The sequence below is a fragment of the Canis lupus genome, chromosome 5, assembly GCF_011100685.1.
Source record: "Canis lupus familiaris isolate Mischka breed German Shepherd chromosome 5, alternate assembly UU_Cfam_GSD_1.0, whole genome shotgun sequence".
In the NCBI taxonomy this organism is placed as follows: domain Eukaryota; kingdom Metazoa; phylum Chordata; class Mammalia; order Carnivora; family Canidae; genus Canis; species Canis lupus.
This window is the reverse complement of record NC_049226.1, coordinates 33,455,141-33,476,338: the sequence shown is the minus strand read 5'-3', so window position 1 is coordinate 33,476,338 and position 21,198 is coordinate 33,455,141. Positions and strand designations below refer to the sequence as shown.

Sequence of the window (21,198 nt, the reverse complement as noted above, 5' to 3'; positions counted from 1 at the left end):
GTGCAGGGGTGCACCTCAGAAACCCCACTGTGGGAAAGTGTAGGGCAAATGACCTATTTTGTTGTGTTTTAAAAACAAGTGGCAAGGGAGGGAGGGGGAGACCCAAGGGGGCCTAGAGAAGGAAGGAGTCTTTATAGGCTTACCAGTCACCTTGTTTGGATTCCAGTACAAACGAACAAATGCATTTTTAAGCAGTCATGATGTCTTAGAAAGACAGCTGGAGGTTTTACAGAACAAAATGTGAGGTTTGGGAGTTGCTTCAAAATAACCTTGGTGGGGGGCACCCGGGTGGCTCAGTGGTTGAGCGTCTACCTTGGGCTCAGGGCGTGATTCCAGGGTCCTGAGATCGAGTCCCGCATCGGGCTCCCTGCAGGGAACCTGCTTCTCCCTCTGCCTGTGTCTCTGCCTCTGTCTCTGTGTTCTTTCATGAATAAATAAATACAATCTTTTTTTAAAAAAATAATAAAATAACCTCAGGGGTACCTGGGAGGGGAGTGAGGCACTCAGGTGGAGAAGAAGTGACATGGGCCAGAATCCATGCTTGTCACGGCAGAGCCAGTGGCCGCGTCAGTATCAGGCTCTGTGCTGCTCTGAGCTCTTGGATGTGTGTTCGAGGCTGTTACATGGGTGTCCTTCCAGAATCAACCATGATCAGTGTCTGAAATTTCCTGAACATTGATGTGTACGTACAACCCTGCTCCGTGGCGTCTGTTTATTACAGACATAAGGTAGGGTGTGAGACAGAAGAGTAGTAGTTCACTGAATCCGCTGTAGACACTAGCATCCCACCCCGCCTGCGGGTGGGCTCACGCTGTGGAAGTCAGGCTTAAGTGGAGACCACCCACCTCACTGACCTGTGACCATAGTATGAGTTTGAATTACTGTGTCACTCATTTTGAAAAATACACCAACTTCTACCCACTTTGAACTACCAGGATATTTCGTAGCCTGTTCACTGTTCCTCCACATTATAAATAACGCTTTGCTTTTTTTTTCTTTTACGTAAATCGCATCTGCTATTATTTCCTCAAATTCCTGGTTTAAAAGGCATGCTTGTTTTCAGAGCTCGCCATACGTCACTACATTGGCTTCCAGAAGGATCTGGCTTGTACTCCAGCCTGCAGCAGATACATGTCTGCACCTCCTATTTATACAAATGTCCTTGCCATTTTGAAAACCAAAAGTTGGCATTTGACTTTTAACACGTTCCTCTGATGCTTCGCGTGCAGCAGGACTTTGTGGAGCAGGTGGGCAGCTGACTGTGTGTTCTGCCTCCCAAGGACCTAGAGGAGCAACTGGATGAGGAAGAAGGCGCTCGCCAGAAACTACAGCTGGAAAAGGTGACAGCGGAAGCAAAAATCAAGAAGATGGAGGAGGAGATCCTGCTGCTTGAGGACCAGAATTCCAAATTTATCAAAGTAAGAGAGTATTTGCATTACAAGGTTGGTCTCAGACCTGAGAAGTACATACGTTGATGCACTCACTGGAAGGGGCTTCTTCCAATGGGAAATTCTAAAGAATTCGGGTTCGTTTACTTAATTTTCTCTCCAAGGCTCTACCCGTAGAGGTTTCTAAAGATAGAAACAACATAATTTTTTTAATCCACCAAATTAATAGCCTTCTCATCTTTTAGACGTTTGACGTGCATGTCTCACACCTACTGAGCCCTCCTCAGTGACCTCGTCTACAGAGCAAGGGGACCCAGGGGCGGGCCACAAGCACCTGCTTTCTGAGCGAGACCAGGCCCCAGGTGTGGTTTGGAAGCCTGCTCTGAAGCCGTCAATTCTTTCTCCTCAGGAAAAGAAACTCATGGAAGATCGCATTGCAGAGTGTTCCTCTCAGCTGGCTGAGGAGGAAGAAAAGGCCAAAAACTTGGCCAAAATCAGGAATAAGCAAGAAGTGATGATCTCAGATTTAGAAGGTTAGTGTTTGGCGTCAGAGAAATGGAGGACTGGGACGTGTGAGCGTTTAGATTTTACTTACATCAGAACAGGCTGTAAAAAATGTGCATGTGGGTCAATCCATTTGGAGTCAATTACTAAAATAGGTCTGTTTTGTGTTATTATTTCCTGCCCAGTCTCCAAGCATTTATGATGGGATAGTACTAATTTAACTTAGTTTTTTTAAAGATCTTACTGAGAGAGAGAGCACAAGCAGGGGGAGAGGCAGAGGGAGAGGGAGAAGCAGACTCCCCGCTGAGCAGGGAGCCCGATGTGGAGCTCCATCCCAGGACCCCGGGATCAGGACCTGAGATGAAGGCAAATGCTTCACTGACTGGGCCACCCAGGCGCCCCTAATTTTATTTTTTTAAGTGAGATCCCCTGGTGAAATACATAGCCTCCCCTGGGGTGGACCCAGCAGGGCTCTAAATTAAGTTTGAGTCGTGGATGCCGCTGGACTTTGTGTGTGTCGACTCTAAGCTGCATGAGGGGCCCCTACTGCCACAAAAACTGGCAGGGACTGGAGCCACCGCTGAGGGCAGCCGCACCGCATGGTGACAGCCGGAATAGCCTCGGGGAATCCTAGAACGTTTGCAAACTAGATCCTAGTTTTCTGAAAACGAAAGAGGGGTAGGACTGGGGAGGAGCCTGGAAGCCTCTGCTGTGACACAGGCAACCAGGGCTAGCATGTACACTGGAGGAGCAAGGGCACAGCCCTCGATCTCCCGGGTCGTGCGATGCCCGTGCAGTTGTGACTGCACTTTCTCAACGCGCTGCTCTCCTGGTGTGGCGGAAGTGTGGCTATCTAAAAACCACCTCAGGGTTTTGCTGTCCTGTTGTTGAGCACAGACAAGGGAGGATGCCAGCATGAGAGGTGTTCACAAACCAGTTTTGCCAATCCGCAGCTCCTCTGCTGGGGAAGAACACAAGGCAGATGCGCCTCTTCCTTCTCACACATGTGACCGGCCTGTGATGCTCAGTCTCTTCTCTGAGTATGGGTTGTGCCAGAGAATGCCAAGGTGTATGGGGCTCAGTGTCACGAGGACCCCTTCCTGCAGAGTGTGGAGGGAGGTCGTGAAGACATAGGACCCTCTGCCCACACTGTCCCCTCCCTCCTGCTTTGGAGCTGCGGTCCTGGTTCCAGGCAAGGATCCCCAAGGAAGGGGCACAGGGTGACGGGCAGTTGCACACACCACCCTCGCCTCTACTGAGCCTTTTGCTTGTTGTGGGCCCGGTGATGGGTGCAACATCAGAGGGCCTGGGTTATTCAGCTCCAGGCGTGTGGGCTCACTTCCCACAAAGGGACCTCCTTAGAGTCCCTCCACCCCCGATTTCTTCCCAGAAATTCCATCCTCTCACCAACGTCTCTCTCCATCAGTTTGATCTCAGTGGGTTTCAGATGACTGAGCCATTGGCACAGTGGTGACAAGGCGGTGACCTGCTCCTGAATCAAATGGCTGATTTTCAACCTCAATTTATATTTGAATTTGTTCATCCGGCGCACCGTTCGTGGGTTGAGCTTCTTGGCTCTTTCTTGCCTTACAGAACGCTTGAAGAAGGAAGAGAAGACGCGTCAGGAGCTGGAGAAGGCCAAACGAAAACTGGACGGTGAGACCACTGACCTGCAGGACCAGATCGCAGAGCTCCAGGCGCAGATCGACGAGCTCAAGGTCCAGCTGGCCAAGAAGGAGGAGGAGCTGCAAGGCGCGCTGGCCAGGTCTGCCTCTGGCTCGCCGGCCTCTGCCCTGAGCCGGCACCGCGGGGTTTGCTCTCTGCAGAGCCTCGTGTCTGGGGCTGGATGGGAACTTGGGGAGGCGGACATGGAGTCTCCTTGTTGTGGGTGTGACGGCGGAGCCTGGGACTTGTGTCCAGGCAGCAGGAAGCTCTCGTAAACCGCCCTGGGTGTCCGGGCTCAGAATCAGCAGTCATGTCACAGGGTCCCTGGAACTTCATCCCAGAAGTTATTTTACCATATCAAACACGGGTTTTTTTAAAAAAGGTGTTATTTGTTTATCTGATAGCGAGAGAGCACGAGCAGGGGGAGGGAGGAGCAGGGGGAGAGGGAGAAGCTGACTCCCCGCTGAGCAGGGCGCCCTTTGTAAGCCTGATTCCAGGACCCCGGGATCATGACCTGGGCTGAAGGCAGACGTTAACCAACTGAGCCACCCAGGCGCCCCTCACAGTGTGTTCTAGAAGTTGAGAGGAAATCCCATTTTAGAATGGAAATCGCATATAATAAATATATTTATAATCATTTGGCTACGTGTTCAGAGAACTTGGAGTTTAATTTATAATTTATTACAACTGAGTACATCTCGTAACATTTTTTCCCTGCTCTCCATCACAGTGGGACCTACTTTGTCCAGACCTTCTGCTTTCTCTCTCAGCGGTGAGAGCTAGAGTCTAGGACTACAGCGTCACCCTGGGGCCCCCTTCCCTCACCCCACATGTCCCAGCCCTGCCAGTCCAGAAGATCTGCCACCACTGAGGGGGGAGGAGGCTGCAGGAAGGAGGAAGGGAAAGGAGTGGGGAGGTGGTGAGTCTCCACCTCCGGCTACATCCTGAGAATGCAGGGGGACGCACCGTAGGCTGGACAGTTTGAAGGGATGGACTGTGTTCTCGTTCTAACATTTCACTGGAGAGGAAATGTTTTTCTCTTCTGACCATTAACAAGAGCTTGTCCTTCCTTTCAATGGAGGACTGTAGCCCCTTGGAGAGGGGCCTGGGCTCTGCTGCTCCCGGGTCTGGGCCTTCTTCGGGTCGGTGGCCCACGGGCCGGGGATGGGTAACTGGGTCTCCTCATGGAGAGGTCCTCACTCGGGTGGGTTGGCCCAGACACTGTCCACCTGGGCGCAGACTGACTGCTCCCCCTGCCTGGATGTTTCGACAGGGGTGACGATGAGACGCTCCATAAGAACAATGCCCTCAAGGTGGTGCGAGAGCTGCAAGCCCAAATCGCCGAGCTTCAGGAGGACTTTGAATCAGAGAAGGCTTCACGGAACAAGGCGGAGAAGCAGAAGAGGGACCTGAGTGAGGAGCTGGAGGCCCTGAAAACAGAGCTGGAGGACACGCTGGACACCACCGCGGCTCAGCAGGAACTTCGGTGAGTGGCGGGAGGCGGTGCGTCACCTGGTATCCAGCAGATGTGCCCCCTACCCCTCAGACCTTCCTTGAGGGGTGGGGGGTTTTCTTGCTGTCATCATTCTGAGTATTTCTCTTCCTCCTAGAGAGGGAACAAAATAGCCGTGGTCAGAAACAAACTGGCGTCCATGTGGGGGTGAGGTGTGCAGGGTGAGAGGGTGGGGTGCAATCAGGAAAGCCCTGCTCAGGGAGAGACCCACAGGAAAGACACAGGGCCGGCACATGAGGAGCTGGTGCAGACCTGCACACAGACCAGGCGTGAGACCTCGAGAGAGGATCAGAGGGGCGGGAGGCTCAGACACAGAATCGGGAGATGCAGGCGCACCTGGGCACCTGCTGCGGCACCAGCTGGTGTGAACTGGGTGGGCGGGCAGCTGAGAACGGAGGTACGGGCTCACGCTCGCAAAGATGGGCACCACGCAGAGTGTGCACGGGGCAGAGGCGTGTCCTGTGTACCAGGTGAGCCGATGGCCAGGCACAGGTGCACACCCAGGGGATTCATGCACCCTGGCCTGAGCACACCAGCCCCCAGGAGGTCACAGGGGCTGGAGCCGCCAGCTGGGGAGCAGGCCGGGCAGAGGGGACCAGCATGGCTCCTGCCCGCACACGGGTCTCGGGCTCCCGTAAGCTGCTGACTTGGAACCTCCTACCTCTCGGCCTCTTCCTGGCCGTTGGCTCCTGCCTCAGGTCTCAAGCGGCCAGGGGCATGAGGCCCCCCAGGCGCCTCAGCTGGTGGCTGTGCCTGGCTGGTGCCCGTGCACACACACCTGCCGGGGCTCCTCCTGTGTGTCCTTGCGCTGAGGTGGTAGCTAAGGAAAGGCCTGGAATAAAACAGAAAGGGGAATCCCTTAGCAAGACAGGTGGGGGCAGAAATAAGAAATGGCCTGGAGCCACCAGGAGGGAAGTGTGTTGTGGTGAAATCAGGGGGCCCTTCCCTGGACAAGGCTGTGCTCACCCCGGGGGTGTGGCCGGACAGAGTGACCTCAACTGGGTGTGCAGAGAAGGCCGCTGGGGGTGAGGCGGAGGTCAGACTGTGGGTGTTGCGGGAGTGATCAGAGGTGGGGAGCCTGACGGCGGGTCAGGGGCTTGGCCCATGAGCACATGCACCTGCAGCAGCCTCACGGAGTCTGCTCCCCCGAGACAGCTGGGGCCTGTGTGCACCTGGCAGGCCTGTGGCTTCCAACCCCCCTGCAGCAGAGCAGCTCCGTGAGATGTCTGCTTTTCAAGATCTGGAAACCACTGAGTAGACCTTGAAATATCCATTCTCAGCTTGTCTCTTGGCCACAGTAGAAAAACCCTGGTCTTAATAAATGCTGTTCCATGAAGACTTCCGACTGCCTGAGGCTCTGGCGGGTTAGCACTGACTCTGGCTAAGGACACCCCTGCCTCCCCACTGGTCCTCCCGGCACGGTGAACCCCAGGGCTCATGTGAAAGTGACATCCCCAGCACCCCCGACACCCTTCAGTGGACTCAGCCCGTAACTCTCTACAGGACTCGCCACGAGAGCCTCACAGCAGTGGGGTTCCTGAGCGTGGAGATGGGAAGGGAAGGGCTCCCAGGACTCGTGGTTTCGAGTCGGAGTTAGGAGCAAAACTCTTCACCCGAGAGACGGCTGCTGTTGCTGTCTAATCCTGGATGGTGCTGGTCATTCGCTGGGGTGAGCTCAGGTAACCAGACGGAGCGTGTCCGTCTGTCTGGGCTGGTGCTTGCATCTGGCATCCACCCCCTCTGCCGATCCCTTCCTCTCGAGACCACCTCAGGGACGGGGCCCGACCAGCGTGTCTCCTGCCTCCAGGGAGCTGGTGGTGATCACTGCTGTCTAGCGCCTGTGAGCCAGAGCCAGCTGCCGCTGGGCCCCTCAGCACAGCGACCTCAGCCCCCGGGCCCCCCAACCCGCTGGAAAGGGAAGAGAGCGTGGCCACAGGCCCACACCTCGGTCACTGCCCCAGTTGCAGGTCTGGAGCCGTAGAGCAAGTTTGCCAGCTGGTTGTTCAGGATGGTCGTCAGGTCACAGCTGCTTCATCTCCTACAGCCCCGAGCAGGGGGGTCAGGGTGGGGGTCGGCCTGGCTGGTTTGGGCCTTAACTAAGCTGGTGTGCTCAGACAGGTCTGAGAAGTCTCTCCCAGTTAGTGAGACCACTGTGATCGTGCAGGTTCCCCCACCTGGGGCCACATAAAGTCATTTAACACTAACATGATCCTCAATCCCAACACTGAGATGAGAGGAAACGTGAGTTCGTCTCAGGACATTAGAGTCCAGGGTCTTGCACCTGCCAGGCTGTCCCTCCAAACTCTGGAGACCTTCTAAGCCAGGAGTATGGCCTCTCCTCCTAGCCCTCAGCCCTCCCTCCTTCCGGTAGAGTTTTGGGAGAGGGTTGATGAACCACTGGCACTCCCCAGGATGGCAAGAGTCCCCGCCTTTGTTGGAACGTGGTGTCCCCATCCCCCCCCCTCGTGGGGCCTTCACACCCCTTAGCTTTTGAAGCCTCTTCAGGATCCATCTTTTCCGGTTTCATTGAGAGGTAGCTGGGGCCGTGGCGGGCGGTTTGGCCTCTCTCATGAAGCAGTACCCGGCCTGCCAGCAGCCAGACTGCCCAGAACATTCTGAAGGCCCACAGGGATGTCACACTGTGTCTGATCTGAGTCAGCCGGGGAATGGGAGCTGTGCTCGTTCTGGAAGGATTCCTGGTATCGCAGAAACAACGCACGGCCTTCTGAAATGTAACATATCAAACAACTATCAAAGGAATTAATGTGATACATTTTCCTGACAACAGTAACACCCCAGATTTCCTGAGGGCTGTTAGGGACCAGGCCTGCCACGCGCTTCCCACATGCAATGCTCACAGTGGCCTCCAGAGGCCGGTGCCCCTGTGACCCCCGTGTCCTGGATGGAGGAACCGATGTCGAGGGTTGTCAAGTGGATGGAGTCCACGTCTGTTGACTCTGGGGAAAACTGCTATCGTGTTCAAAACAAAACACCACCTTAAAAATGTACTTTTGTTTCATTCAGTCAATTAATTCTGAGTTTTCTCTACAAATATGTTTGTCTAGCACGAAGCGTGAACAAGAAGTGGCAGAGCTGAAGAAGGCTCTGGAGGAGGAAACGAGGAGCCACGAGGCTCAAATCCAGGACATGAGACAGCGACACGCCACAGCCCTGGAGGAGCTGTCGGAGCAGCTGGAACAGGCAAAGAGGGTGAGTAGGAGAGGCCGCTGTGCCTCCGCATCCCATGGGAAATCCACCAGCAGATGCCCATCCGTCCACTCAGTGCAATGAATTCTAAGGCTGATGGGGCCCCAGCTCTCGGGGGGCTGCCACCCAAATGCACACGGCCTACTACAAAGAGCCATAGGCCCTTGGCTGTGCGTGTGTTTTCTAGTCACGGGGTGGTCCTGCCACCATCTGAAACGCCATGTCCCTCCCCGGGTGTCCCTCCAGCAGTGTCATCCCCAGTGACTAAGCTCTGAACCCTTCAACAGCCTGAAGCCCCTGGCTCATGCTGCCAGCCAATTCCCAGGTCCTGTTGGCCTTTCATGTGCCCCTTACCATCCCCTCCCCATACTGACGACATAGCATCTCGTCCACCCTCTGACTCCTGGGCAGACAGCTGTCTTGCTCATTATCCCCTGTCGTCCTATTCAAGCACTCTCCTCTCACCCTGCCTCCCCCTGCCTGCCCCGCCTGCGCACACGCCGCCTTTGGTTTCTGCACTCACGGCAGCAACAACGGCTGGACGTCTGCGTCCGTCACCACGCTAAGTACTCGACATGCATTAGCTCCCTTAACTTTTATCCCAACCTGGTGGGGGAGACCCAGCAGGGTTCAGAAACTGACAAAGGGCCACACAACCACTAAGTGACAACAGAGGGAAGCCAGGAGGTCTGGCCCCAGAGCCCCCACCAATCCCCTGGCCTTGGAGGCCCACCCCCTGGTCCCCGCAGCCAGCTGGCCTGATGTGATCACCCTCGCACTGGCATGTGTGCACTCATGGAACACACCCGTGGTGGTCTCACTCCATCATCGAGACTCTTGGCTCCTCATTAAAAACAATTCTGTGAACTAACGGGATGTGTTTTACACCAAGGCCTAACATGAATGAAAGATTACACCTTGGGTGGGATGCATCTTGAGTGTCACCCCCACACTGCGCTGACCAGAATCAAGTCCGCAGTGCGGTGAGCCCCTAGATATCCAGATCTCATCCCCTAGGCAGCACATGCCGACGTGTTGCTGCCCTAGAAACTTCATGCTCGGGGAAGAGCTCAGGTTTTCAGTCAGACGTTGACAGCAGACCACGTATCAGGCTCAATCCCATGGATACAAAAAACAGCACCTTGTATGGAGTGTTCTAAAAATAGCAGCACATTTCTTTCCTTTTCCCCCCCTAGTTCAAAGCGAATCTGGAGAAGAACAAGCAGGGCCTGGAGACTGACAACAAGGAGCTGGCGTGTGAGGTGAAGGTGCTACAGCAGGTCAAGGCTGAGTCTGAGCACAAGAGGAAGAAGCTCGACGCCCAGGTGCAGGAGCTGCACGCCAAGGTCTCAGAAGGAGACAGGCTCAGGGTGGAGCTGGCCGAGAAGGCAAACAAATTACAGGTAAGCCTGGGAACCCCAGGCCTGGGCTCTGGGCAGGCCCTTTGGGAGCACGTGCTTCTCCTGAACACCTGGCAGGCGCCACCACAAGCCCCCAGCATGAATTAACCTTAAATGTAATAAATAAATCCCACACTGGATGGGAGGGTATAGTTCTTGACTGGTTGTAGGCACAATTACAGCTTTTCTGTTAATCTAGTCAATAAGAGAACAGGAACAGTGAGCAAAAAAAATTGTACCTAGTGTTGGGGAAGATTTGTGAAAATTGGATTGTTTATACACTGCTGGTTTAAGGGTAAATTACTACTACCCTTTCCTAGAGGACAGTTCAGCGATTTTTTGTTGCACATCTTAAAAATATGAATACCCTGGGGCGCCTGCCTGGCTCAGTCAGTGGAGCATGCGACTCCTGATCTCAGCACTGTGATTTCAAGCCCCATGTTGGGCAGGCAATGATCTAAAAATATGTGTGTGTGTGTGTGTGTGTGTGTGTGTGTGTGTATCTGAGGACCATACAAGCCCATAAATCCATGTCTAGAATTTATCCCAGGGAAATAAGGATGTACATACAGATCCAACTTCTAAGAACGTTCACTAAAGAAATATATGAAAATATATATATATATATGTAAAAGAACATAGAATTAACTGTAATGTCCTAGCATGTACTCGTGCAGCCAGTGGAAGGCAAGGAGCGATGTACGTTACGTGTTGATGTGCTAAAAACAGGTTGCTGACCGTGACTGATACCCAGGACCAGCTGTGGTTTGGGGACTCACTGGGCGACTCCTGCTCACAGCCGTATTTCTGCCAGTGAAAGGACCCAAAGCAAATCCATAAAGGGGGAAAGGTGGGGGACCCTGAGGAAGCCTGGTGCGAGCTCCAGCCCTCCAGCAGGCAGGCCTACCCTGTGCCCCATTTCTCCAGCAGCAGCTGGGACAGTGTGCCTGGGAAGTGCCATCTCCCGGGGAAGCTCGAGGAAACTCTGCCCCGTGATTCGGGTGGGGGCCGCCCCGTAGGCCCCCCGGCCTGACACTCCCAACATGTCAGGCTCCCAGAGGGAAGCAGGTGCTCAGGATAACACCGTGTTTACACAAGCCACTCCGGCACACTGAGCCACTCTATTTTAGGGAATGGTAGGCGCTTTCTGGAAGTCGTAAGTTCCCAGCCACGAGCCATGGGCCAACGTCCCAAGCAGGCCTTTCTAAGGAGAGCAGTCTCCAGCCGCCTCTGTTAACTCTTTCATGCACACGCGTGCCCCGAGATAACGTGTGAGGTCATGCATGCGCTCTCGCCTATCCAGAAAGGTGTTTTCGAGAGAGATGTTCAACAGTGTTACAAACCATCGTCATGTGTTACCATGTATGGGGCAGGGAGGCCATGGTGCCCCAGGCACACGCCCTTCAATCCTCACCTCATCCCCCAGGGTGAGTCTGAAAGGGTCAAGGAAGCTGAGGAGCGCGCCACCCTCTGGAGACTCCCCAGGCGGTTCACAGAACCAGAGCTGAAGGCTGGAGGTCTCGGTTGAGTCCAGAGCCCTTTACCACCATGTTGCTGCCAAGACTGGACACCTGGGCTCTCCAAAGGATGTCGTTAAAATGAGCAGAAACAGAAATATCATTGGCTTGAATCATGTGTGTAGATATGTCCTCCGTGCACCTCCCCTTTGCTGATATGACCAGAGGACAACCCAGAGTGAGGGGTGCCCCCCCCTTTCTGTGCCAAGCACCTCCCCCTCTCCCCAGTCCTGACCGCACTCACAAAGATTACAGAAGGTCGTATGCTATGGGGATTGGGGGCAGAGAGGATTTTTACCACATTACTCATGAAATCTGACCATTAGAAATAGCTAAATATTCACAAAAATGCACATCACCAGATTCTTAAGCTTACAAAGTACTTTAGACTAAATACTGGGAGTTAAACTTTGACTAATCAAGTTTTCAAGTTGTATAAAAAAGTGACTGCACCGGCCCCCCCCAACACAGGGTTCATGCGTCTTAGTGTGAAAAAGGACCAAAATGCAACACCTGCTCATCTTAGAGCCTCTTCACGCAGCAAGGCAACCACTGGGAGGGTTAGGTGTACTTTCTGTCTCTTGGTGATAAAACCGCAAGATGCTAACCGGGGTTAGAACACACTCCATCCATGTGTGGGCTCTGCCACTGGCACTCTTCCCCCCGCCCTGCCTGCCCCGCCCCACCCTGGTCCTTTCCACAGAGACTCAGAGGTTGTCCCTCGGCGGCTGGTGCCGTGCCTGCCGCCTTGGGCGCGGCTGGGGGCAGCAGGCCCCCCAGTGATGGAAGTCCTCCTTGATGGGGTTTGGCAGCTGTGGGATCGCCCCTCCTCCCTCAATCCTGCTCTGTTCGTGTGCATGTAAGAGCAGTGGTTCTGGACCCTTTCTGTGTGCTTACTCATGAATTGAATCTTTTACTCCTCGCAGAATGAACTGGACAATGTCTCAAGTCTTCTGGAAGAAGCAGAGAAGAAGGGCATTAAGTTTGCTAAGGACGCAGCTAGTCTTGAGTCTCAACTACAGGACACTCAGGTATCCCGGGCGGGGTAAGGGCCCTGATACCAGCCGCAGCGGTTCTCTAATCAGTGAGCTAGTCCCCCAGTGCCTTTCTTGTCATCTCCAACTTTGATGCTGTACTTCTATGTGGAACCGTCTTGTGCTATAACCAGCCTTGATATGCAGGAAATCTCTGAAGCTCCTACCTGGACGCGGAGCCCTCCGTCCTCATCTGGCAGGCGTGTGGGCGGCCTGGGTGGCAGCTCTGGCTGGCCTTGCCTGGGGTATGGTTCACTGAGCGTGGTCCTACTGCACGCACAAGTACTGCTGCCCACTTTAAATAAGACTATTTTGTTGTGGTTGATATCTGACTACCCCAACTGAACAAAGAGTCCCTTTCGTAAAAGGACAGGTTGAAGCTTGCTAAGTCATACTGTTAAATCTCATACCGAAACATTCACTGAGGAATGATTGTCTTTAAGTCTGAGAGAAATTAGGATAGTGACTGATACAAAAATAATGTAGCACCTGGAGTCTGACATCTTATTTTTATTACATTTTCTAATTTGATATGAACGTTTATTTGCTATGTGCTGGGAATGTGGGGGTCAGAAATCTCAGACAAACAAGTCCGGTGTCACTGGGGCTTAGGCTGTGACAAGGCACATCCTGGACCACACAGAAAGCCCTGTGTGCGCTTTTGGAAACTTTCAAGTCTGAAAGTCATGGGAACAATACGTTCGCATTGACATATTAGAAAAATGAGCCTGGCAAAAAGCATAAAGGACAGACGATTGAGGGGTGTCCCGAATCTAGAGGTGACCATGGTGAGAAATGCCAAGTGTCTGAACTCTGAGGGGCAGGAGTGGAGAGGAAGGTTTGCCCGGAGCTCAGAGATGCAGGAGGCGTGGATGGGGTCGCCGTTGCTTGACAGCCAGGTCAGAGTGGTATTTCTGTTCAGGGCGTTTATAAAATGATCCTGTGTGGTTTTGAATCCTTTCTGTCTCTTCACATCCCTGGGTATTTCTGGGACACTGAGGCTCTCTGGTTTTTGTGACATGAATTTTTTTTTTTTAAATAGAGGTGTTAAAATAAATAGATGATAGATAGATAGATAGATAGATAGATAGATAGATAGATAGATAGATAGATACATAGATAGATACATAGATAGATACATAGATAGATACATAGATAGATACATAGATAGATACATAGATAGATAGAGTTTCTGTTTTGGTGACTAATGTAACCTCAGTGTTGGCCTCTTGTGACAACAAACAGGAGCTCCTTCAGGAGGAGACCCGCCAGAAGCTGAACCTGAGCAGCCGCATCCGGCAGCTGGAGGAGGAGAAGAACAGTCTCCAGGAGCAGCAGGAGGAGGAGGAGGAGGCCAGGAAAAACCTGGAAAAGCAGGTGTTGGTGCTGCAGTCCCAGGTACGTGTGTCCCCCTGGGAGGCCGCGGCGGCCTAGATGTGTGTCTCTAGCCGCCGAGGTTCCACATTGTCTCCTCCACTGGGGACAGTTAACCAGGTTGTCCTAAATTAAGCACATTAAGGGGTTTTTCCCTTGAACCAGCCAAATGCTGATACTACACCAGTCATGGCACTGGAAGTGTCCAAAATAAAGTCCTAGGACAGCGTCCACTGTTTAAACCACTCATCCCCTTCTAGATCATTAGCTAAGAAATTCAGTTACAGTCGAAGAGCATTGACTCAAAACCCCACAGTGGTGATTTGCAGTTCTTTTCACAAAATATCGAAAACTCATTTTCTCTTTCTCCCTTGCCTGTAAAAATCAACGGGGTTGTTGAATATGCATCTCTCCTCACGGAAAACCTAGCTCGCCGATACCAAGAAGAAGGTAGATGATGACTTAGGAACCATCGAGAGCTTAGAAGAAGCCAGAAAGAAGCTTCTGAAAGATGTGGAGGCCCTGGGCCAGCGCCTGGAGGAGAAGGCTCTGGCCTATGACAAGCTGGAGAAGACCAAGAACCGCCTGCAGCAGGAGCTCGACGACCTGACAGTGGACCTAGATCACCAGCGCCAGATCGCCTCCAACTTGGAGAAGAAGCAGAAGAAGTTTGACCAGGTGGGTCCTCTGCATCCATGTCCAGGCTCCATGGCCAGCGCCACATGTGGTCTCCTCCTGGCAGAGCTCTCCCTTTGGTTCTTTTGGTTTAAGATAATCTTATTCGGGGGGGCCCCCTAGGGGGCTCAGTTGGGGAAGCACCTGCCTTTGGCTCAGGTCATGATCCCAGAATCCTGGGATCAAGCCCCACATTGGGCTCCCTGCTCTGCAGGGAGTCTGCTTCTGCCTCTGCCCCAACCCTTACTTGTTCTCTGTCTCTCTAAAATAAATAAATAAAATAATCTTATTCAGAAGCTGCACATATTTATAGAAAGTTGGAAAAGGAGAAAAGCAAAGAGAACTAAGAGCCCGCCCCTAATCTGACAGTACTGTGCTCAGCGATAAGTCAGACACAGGGTGAGGCAGAAGGGGTTCTCGTGCCGTTTAGAGCGTTCCTGACATTTCCCAATGCCATCCCCATAGCTGCTGGCAGAGGAGAAGAACATCTCCGCCCGCTATGCAGAAGAGCGAGACCGCGCAGAGGCAGAGGCCAGGGAGAAGGAAACCAAAGCCCTGTCCCTGGCCCGAGCCCTCGAGGAGGCCCTAGAAACCAAGGAAGAGTTTGAGAGACAGAACAAGCAGCTGCGGGCAGACATGGAGGACCTGATAAGCTCCAAGGATGACGTGGGGAAGAACGTGAGTGTCCCCAGGGACCGGTCCTCAGAAGGGGCACAGGGGGGCCTCACCCAGCAGCGGAGCGGCCTGGGAGGACCCGTGCCTGTGCATAAGGACGGGAGCGCCATCTTCTGGGATGTGTGGCCTGTTCTGGGTTCTCAGTGCCAAAGCCAGATTGGAGTTCTTGTTTGTTCTTGTCACATCCTGGGCCCACCCTGCCCTACCCTGCGCCCTGGCAGGGGACATGGAAGCAAGCATGTCACAGCAGTTACCAGCACGAGTACCAGGGATCCCTCAGATCGAGGGCAGCGGGCACCTGGGGAGGAGCCTGTGGCACCAGCTTTGTCCCAGACCTCCATCTTCCCCGAAGGCTTCAGATGTTTTGGGGACTCATTCAGGGTCTGAAGGTTTCTGTGATACCGCCCTCCCCCTGGGACACACGCCACAAGAGCTGTGATCACTTCTCTGTGCCCCACGTCCCTCCCTTAGGTGTTGAGGATGGCCAGGCCAGACCTCGACTCAGAAACAGGTTTGGGGCTCGGCTCTTCACCCAGTTTCCGTTCTCGGCAGAAGAAGCCACTTTACCTCTCGAGCCCAGGTTTGCTCATCTGCCGGCTGGACATTACACTCCCCCTATTTCACAACACTATGGCACATGTGCTTTGAAAACATCAGGTCTCCTTTTCATGGGATGTGGGCTCTCTGGCCACGTCCTAAATGGGGAAGACCATCCTAACTTCCCGTTGGGTCTCCTGCAGCCCAGGGGATCAGCCCCTTGGACAAGAGGCCACCTACAGCAGAAATGGCTGTGATTACATAGAGGAATTACATTGTTTTGGGATTTGTTTTTTTTTTTTAATCAAGCAAGCTCTCTGCCCAACATAAGGCTTGAACTCACAACCCTGAGGTCAAGAGCCAGCCAGGTGCTCTGTTGTTTTCTTCTTCCCTTAGTCATGTAGACTAATCAACAGTCACACATTAATTCCACAGACATTTCTTTTGAGAAGCACCAGACCCTGAGGAGACCTGCAGGGCTGCCTCATGCCAGGCGTCTGTCCCGCTGCCGCATGAGAACTGGCGCAGCCACGAACCCCCAAGGGGGGAAGCACAGCACCTGCACCTGCTACCTCCAGGGTGTCTCTGGGGTAGATGAGAGGGGACGTGGTGTGGAAGCGGTAGATGGAGGTTGGTGATGAGGATCTTTGTCCAGAGAAAGCCCAGGCCTGTGTCACCTGTATGCTGCTTCACGGGCCTACACCTTAATATGTAAAAGCTTCCACATGCATTTTTGGTACGAGCCATCTTGCCCAGAGCAAGACGGAACATACCGTAGCACCTTTCACACACCGACAGCAGGCAGGTGGCCATTCTGCAGACCAGCACCTCTGACATCGCACTCCTCTCATTGTTCTTTGGCTCCCAGAGCTCACTGGGCCTCAGGGTCACTGGAGAATTGCTCTTGATTACAGAGCACGTCAGTAAAGAGCTCCCTACTGTTCTCTAATGGCTTACTCCAAAATGAGGAGGAGCGGAGGCCGGAGCAGGATAGGGAAGGACCGTGATGTGTGGGGAAGCTGGCCTGGGAGGGACCAGAGCGGCCTTCGTGCCGCGTGGCGGCTTCTAACCGAAGACGACACAGATGGCTATCCTAGTCCTTGTCTATGGCTCTGCCAGGGTCATCTCTTCCCTGCTGTGTCCCATGGTCCAGGTGCACGAGCTTGAAAAATCGAAGCGGGCCCTGGAGCAACAGGTGGAGGAGATGAGGACACAGCTGGAAGAGCTGGAGGATGAGCTTCAGGCCACAGAAGACGCCAAGCTTCGCCTGGAAGTCAACATGCAGGCCATGAAGGCCCAGTTTGAGAGGGACTTACAAACCAGGGACGAGCAGAATGAAGAGAAGAAGCGGCTCCTGGTTAAGCAGGTAGGTGGGAGGAAGCATGGTCTTGGGAATGGGAACATGTTTGTTCTCGAAGTCTGGCTGTGGGTCAATGTCTTGTCCATTCATGTCAGAACATGTTAGCAGAAGTAAAACTAATTTAGTTGATCATTTGATTATTCTTTAAAATTTAGCTTACTTGTTCTTGATTTCCTGTTTCCCAAACACCACCAGTGATGCTTACAAGCCAGAATGTTTACCGTTTATTCCATACTCCTCAGTGGGATCCCCAGAGGATACATAGTACAGTTCCAATTACTGGTTGCAAACATGTGGGTAAAGGAGAGAAGCCATACACACCTGATGAGGGGACTCCGCTTTTCTGAAGGTGACATCACATGTCCTCATGAAATCACTTTGAAAAGGAAAAAAAGCCAGATGATTCTTTTTTTTTTTTTTTTGGTTTTGGTTTTGGTTTTAAAAATGTTGCTGGGCACTTACAATTTTGTATACTTTTCTGAATGTAGGTCTAATTTCTAAGTTCACTTTTAAAAACAAATTATGGATATTTTGGCAGTCCTTTGGAGTTCGTGGTATCAAATCTTGGATCTGGGATAGATTTGTTGTTTTCATTGTACTGATATTTAATATATTAGCCATTTATTGCTCGATAACTAATTACCTCAGACTTAGTGACTTAGAGCAGAACTCACTTAACTCCCAGTTTCTGTGGGTCCAGAATTCTAAATTGACATGGCAGGGTGCATTGTCTGAAGGCCTGACTTGGCCCAGAGGCCCGGCGTCCAGGCTGGCTGCCCACCCCCACTCCCCCACCGGGGTCCTGGCCTGAGACCCCAGCTCCCTGCCACATGGGCCTCTCCACAGGCCACCTGAGTGCCCCCGCAGGAAACCACCCCGAGAAAATATCTCCCGGTGACCATGAAGGAGGGCACATGATATGATGAGCACTGGGTGTGATATAAGACTAATGATTCACTGACCTACCTCCAAAACCAATAATACGTTATATGTTAATTAACTAAATTCAAATAAAACTTTTTAAAAATACGAAGAAAGAAAATGAAAATGTCTCCGAGCTTTCACCTGTGTGGTGTCACCTTGTCTGTGACCTTGAAACCAAGGACTCTGCCTTCCCATGTGCCCTCATGGGTAGGCTGTGGGAACAGTGCATATGAGGCACCACTGTTTAAAGACCTCTCTGAACACAGTTCAGCTGTTATTATTATTCCATTAATAATACCTACTTGGCAGTAGGGAGCCCCCCACAGTAACCCTCTGTAGTGACAGGCTGCCTGGCCCCATGAGGGGACACCTGGGTCCCAGCAGGCCTAACCCAATGCCACCCACCAGGTGCGGGAGCTGGAGGCAGAGCTGGAAGATGAGCGGAAGCAGCGAGCGCTGGCGGTCGCTTCTAAAAAGAAACTGGAAATAGACCTGAAGGACCTTGAAGCCCAGATTGAGGCTGCGAACAAAGCGAGGGACGAAGTGATCAAGCAGCTTCGCAAGCTTCAGGTATGTGTGGCCGCGTCCTTGAGGGTGTCCTGTGGCCCTGTGGGGACCAAGCCTATGACCTGAGCCGTGGCTTGGGACAGAGGCTGGAAGGACCACAGTGTATCTGTCGTGTCTGCAGGATGTGTGTGGCCCCACCTAGCAGGTCCTGGACAGAGCGGGGGGTCACAGAGCAGCCACAGGGTTGGGGGGGGGGGGGGTCATGCTACTTGAATGCTGTGCCAGCTGTCACTATCATGATGTCAAGGTGATTTCTAGGATAACTCCCAGTTCCTGGCAGGATGTCATGGGCCCTCTCTCGTAAAAGGCACAGCTTCTCTGGGGGGACACTGATCATTTGTGACAAACGCTTTAGAAAACATCCATTTCTCTGACCGTGGTGATTCCACATCTTAAGAATGTGTTCTAGCGAAATACAGAGATGAGAAGAAGTATTTTTATACAAAGATCAGAGCTGAAATGTATTTGACCACCAGGCATTTCGATGATGGGGAGAAGGACACGGCGATAGAGCCTGAGTGAGGAAGCAGCGTAGGGCAGCTTTGCTCACGCCCACACACGTGTATATGTTCATGTGTAGCCGGCCAGAGAGACGTGCTTATTAGGAAAACCATTAAAAGGAAAAGTCAACTCTGGATAATGGGTTCAGGAGTAATTTATTTGCTTCCTTCTGCTTTTTAAAAAAGCTTAAGTACAAAGCTTTTATTTGGATGAGATAATTACAAAGGTTATGAAGCACGTGGTAGAGAACATCAGTTAGGCTGTATTTACGTCACGGCTTTAGGGAGATGTAATTCACAGGCCGTGCGACTTACCTATTTAAAGTATTTTGAGTATATTTTAGTATATTCACAGGACTGTACAGACTCACCACTAAGTTTGGACATTCTGACTCCCTTGAAAAGAAACCCTGTGCCATTAGCTGTCCCCCCCGCACCATGGTCTGCTGCGTCCAGCGCTGATCAACCACAAATCCACTTTGTCGCTCTAGATTTGCCTGAGCTGGACATCCATATAAATGGAATCCTAGCAAACGTGGCTTTGCGGACTGGCTGCTTTGCCTCCGTGTGCTGTAGCCTGAATGAGTGCTTTGTTCCTTTTTATTACTGAAGAATATTCCATTGTATGGATGCACCACATTTCCATGCATCAGCTGTGGCCATTTGGGTTGGCTTTTCAGCTACTAAGAATACTGCTGCTGTGAGCATTCATGAACATTTGTGTGGACACGTGCTTTCAATCCTCGGGTATGCCCGTACCTACGAGTAGAGGTGCTGGGTTATATGGTGATTCTGTTTAACCTTGAGGAACGGCCAGACCTTTCCATGGCGACTGTCCCGTTTTACTATGAGGACTCCAGTGTCGCTACATCCTCACCAGTATTTGTTCTTGCCCATCTTTTATAGTCATCCCAGTGGGCATGAAGTGGTATTTCATTGTAGTTTTAATTTGCGTTTCCCTAAGGACTGATGACAAACATCTTTTTATGTGCTTCTGCCTATTATCTTATTTGGGAAAAATATCTTTCAACCCTCTGCTCATTTCAATTGATTTAATAAACAGAGTTGTGATGTATCTGTATGTATTCTGGATGCTTCTTGTGAAATTGAATGGTCTTGGCATTCCTGTCAAAAATCTACTGACATAGACTTCGGTGTTTATTTCTGGACTCCGTTCTATTCCATTGATCTGTGTGTCTTTCCTTAGACCAGAATCACAGTCTTGATTGCTGTGGCTCTGTAAGTTTTGAAATTGGGAAATGTGACGTCTCTAGCTTTATTCTTTTTTCAAGATTGTTTAGCTGTTCCTTATAATTCCATATGAATTTTAGGATCAACTTGTCAATTTCTGTAATGAGAGGGAAAGGAAGCCAGCTTGAATGTTGATAATGTGTTGACTTAGGTGGACCGATTTGGAAAGGACCACCCTTAACAGTATTGTCCTCCAGGGCATGAACATAATGATCCTTCCAGTTATTTAGCAGTTGTTTTTTCAGTGATATTTTGTATCTTTGGTGTGCAAGTCAGATAACTAAATTTATACTTTATAAATTTAGTTATAAATTATAAATTATAGTTATAAAGTATAAATTTATACTTTATACTTTAACTAAATTTATACCTAAATATTTTACTGGTTTTGATGCTTATCAGGGTGGGTGACTGCTTTCCTAAGTTTTGGAATGTTTATAGTGTATGGAAATACAATTGATTTTTGTATACTGATCTTGTATCTTATAACCTTGCTGGATTCCTTAGGATGTTCAGTATACCAGATCATATTATCAGCAAATCAAGCTGGTTATTTTTGCCTAAAGCCTTTCTAATCTGGATGTCTTTTTTTGGTTCTTGTCTTGATGTAATTACTTTGACAAGACTCTCCACGATAGTGTTAAACAAAAGTGGCAAAGTCAGACATTCCTGCTTCATTGTTGATCTTAGGAGGAAAGCATTCAGTCTTTGAACCACTAAGTATGATATTAGCTAGGGTTTGTTTTTTTCAAGATTGTATTTATTTATGAGAGAGAGAGAGGCAGAGGGAGAAGCAGGCTCCATGCAAGGAGCCCGACATGGGGACTCAATCCCAGGTCTCCGGGATCGGGCCCGGGGCTGAAGGCGGCGCTTAACCACTGAGCCACCCGGGCTGCCCTAGCTAGGGTTTTTTGTGGCTGCCATTTATCAGAGTTAAAGGAAATCTATTTATTTCCTTAAGTGTTTTTATAATGAAAGGGTGTTTTAGATTTTGTCCAGTGCTGCCTCTGCATTTTTGAGATGATCCTACCGCTATACTAATTCATTTTTAGGTTTTGCATTCCTCAGATAAATCCTACTTGGATGTTGGGATATAATGGTATATAA

General features: G+C 51.3%; 2 protein-coding genes across 12 annotated transcripts in view; one reads left to right on the top strand and one right to left on the bottom strand.

Annotated features, from left to right (window-relative positions):
- Positions 1–21,198, top strand: part of MYH10 (myosin heavy chain 10) — a 120,672-nt gene that overhangs the window by 89,257 nt on the left and 10,217 nt on the right. For all 8 annotated transcript variants that reach the window (XM_038536839.1, XM_038536840.1, XM_038536841.1 and 5 more), the window contains 12 exons: positions 1,281–1,418; positions 1,798–1,921; positions 3,486–3,657; positions 4,831–5,043; positions 8,136–8,280; positions 9,474–9,680; positions 12,121–12,225; positions 13,474–13,626; positions 14,032–14,280; positions 14,743–14,955; positions 16,643–16,855; positions 18,182–18,343. In XM_038536839.1, the coding sequence (XP_038392767.1) occupies positions 1,281–1,418; positions 1,798–1,921; positions 3,486–3,657; positions 4,831–5,043; positions 8,136–8,280; positions 9,474–9,680; positions 12,121–12,225; positions 13,474–13,626; positions 14,032–14,280; positions 14,743–14,955; positions 16,643–16,855; positions 18,182–18,343 (2,094 nt within the window). The remainder of the gene's footprint in view (positions 1–1,280; positions 1,419–1,797; positions 1,922–3,485; positions 3,658–4,830; positions 5,044–8,135; positions 8,281–9,473; positions 9,681–12,120; positions 12,226–13,473; positions 13,627–14,031; positions 14,281–14,742; positions 14,956–16,642; positions 16,856–18,181; positions 18,344–21,198) is intronic.
- NDEL1 (nudE neurodevelopment protein 1 like 1) overlaps positions 4,201–21,198 on the bottom strand; it is a 79,127-nt gene continuing 62,129 nt past the window's right edge. For all 4 annotated transcript variants that reach the window (XM_038536844.1, XM_038536843.1, XM_038536845.1 and 1 more), the window contains 2 exons: positions 5,732–5,902; positions 4,201–5,163 (listed from right to left, as the gene is read on the bottom strand). In XM_038536844.1, coding sequence (XP_038392772.1) covers positions 5,100–5,163; positions 5,732–5,902 — 235 coding nt within the window. In that variant the 3' untranslated portion in view covers positions 4,201–5,099. The remainder of the gene's footprint in view (positions 5,164–5,731; positions 5,903–21,198) is intronic.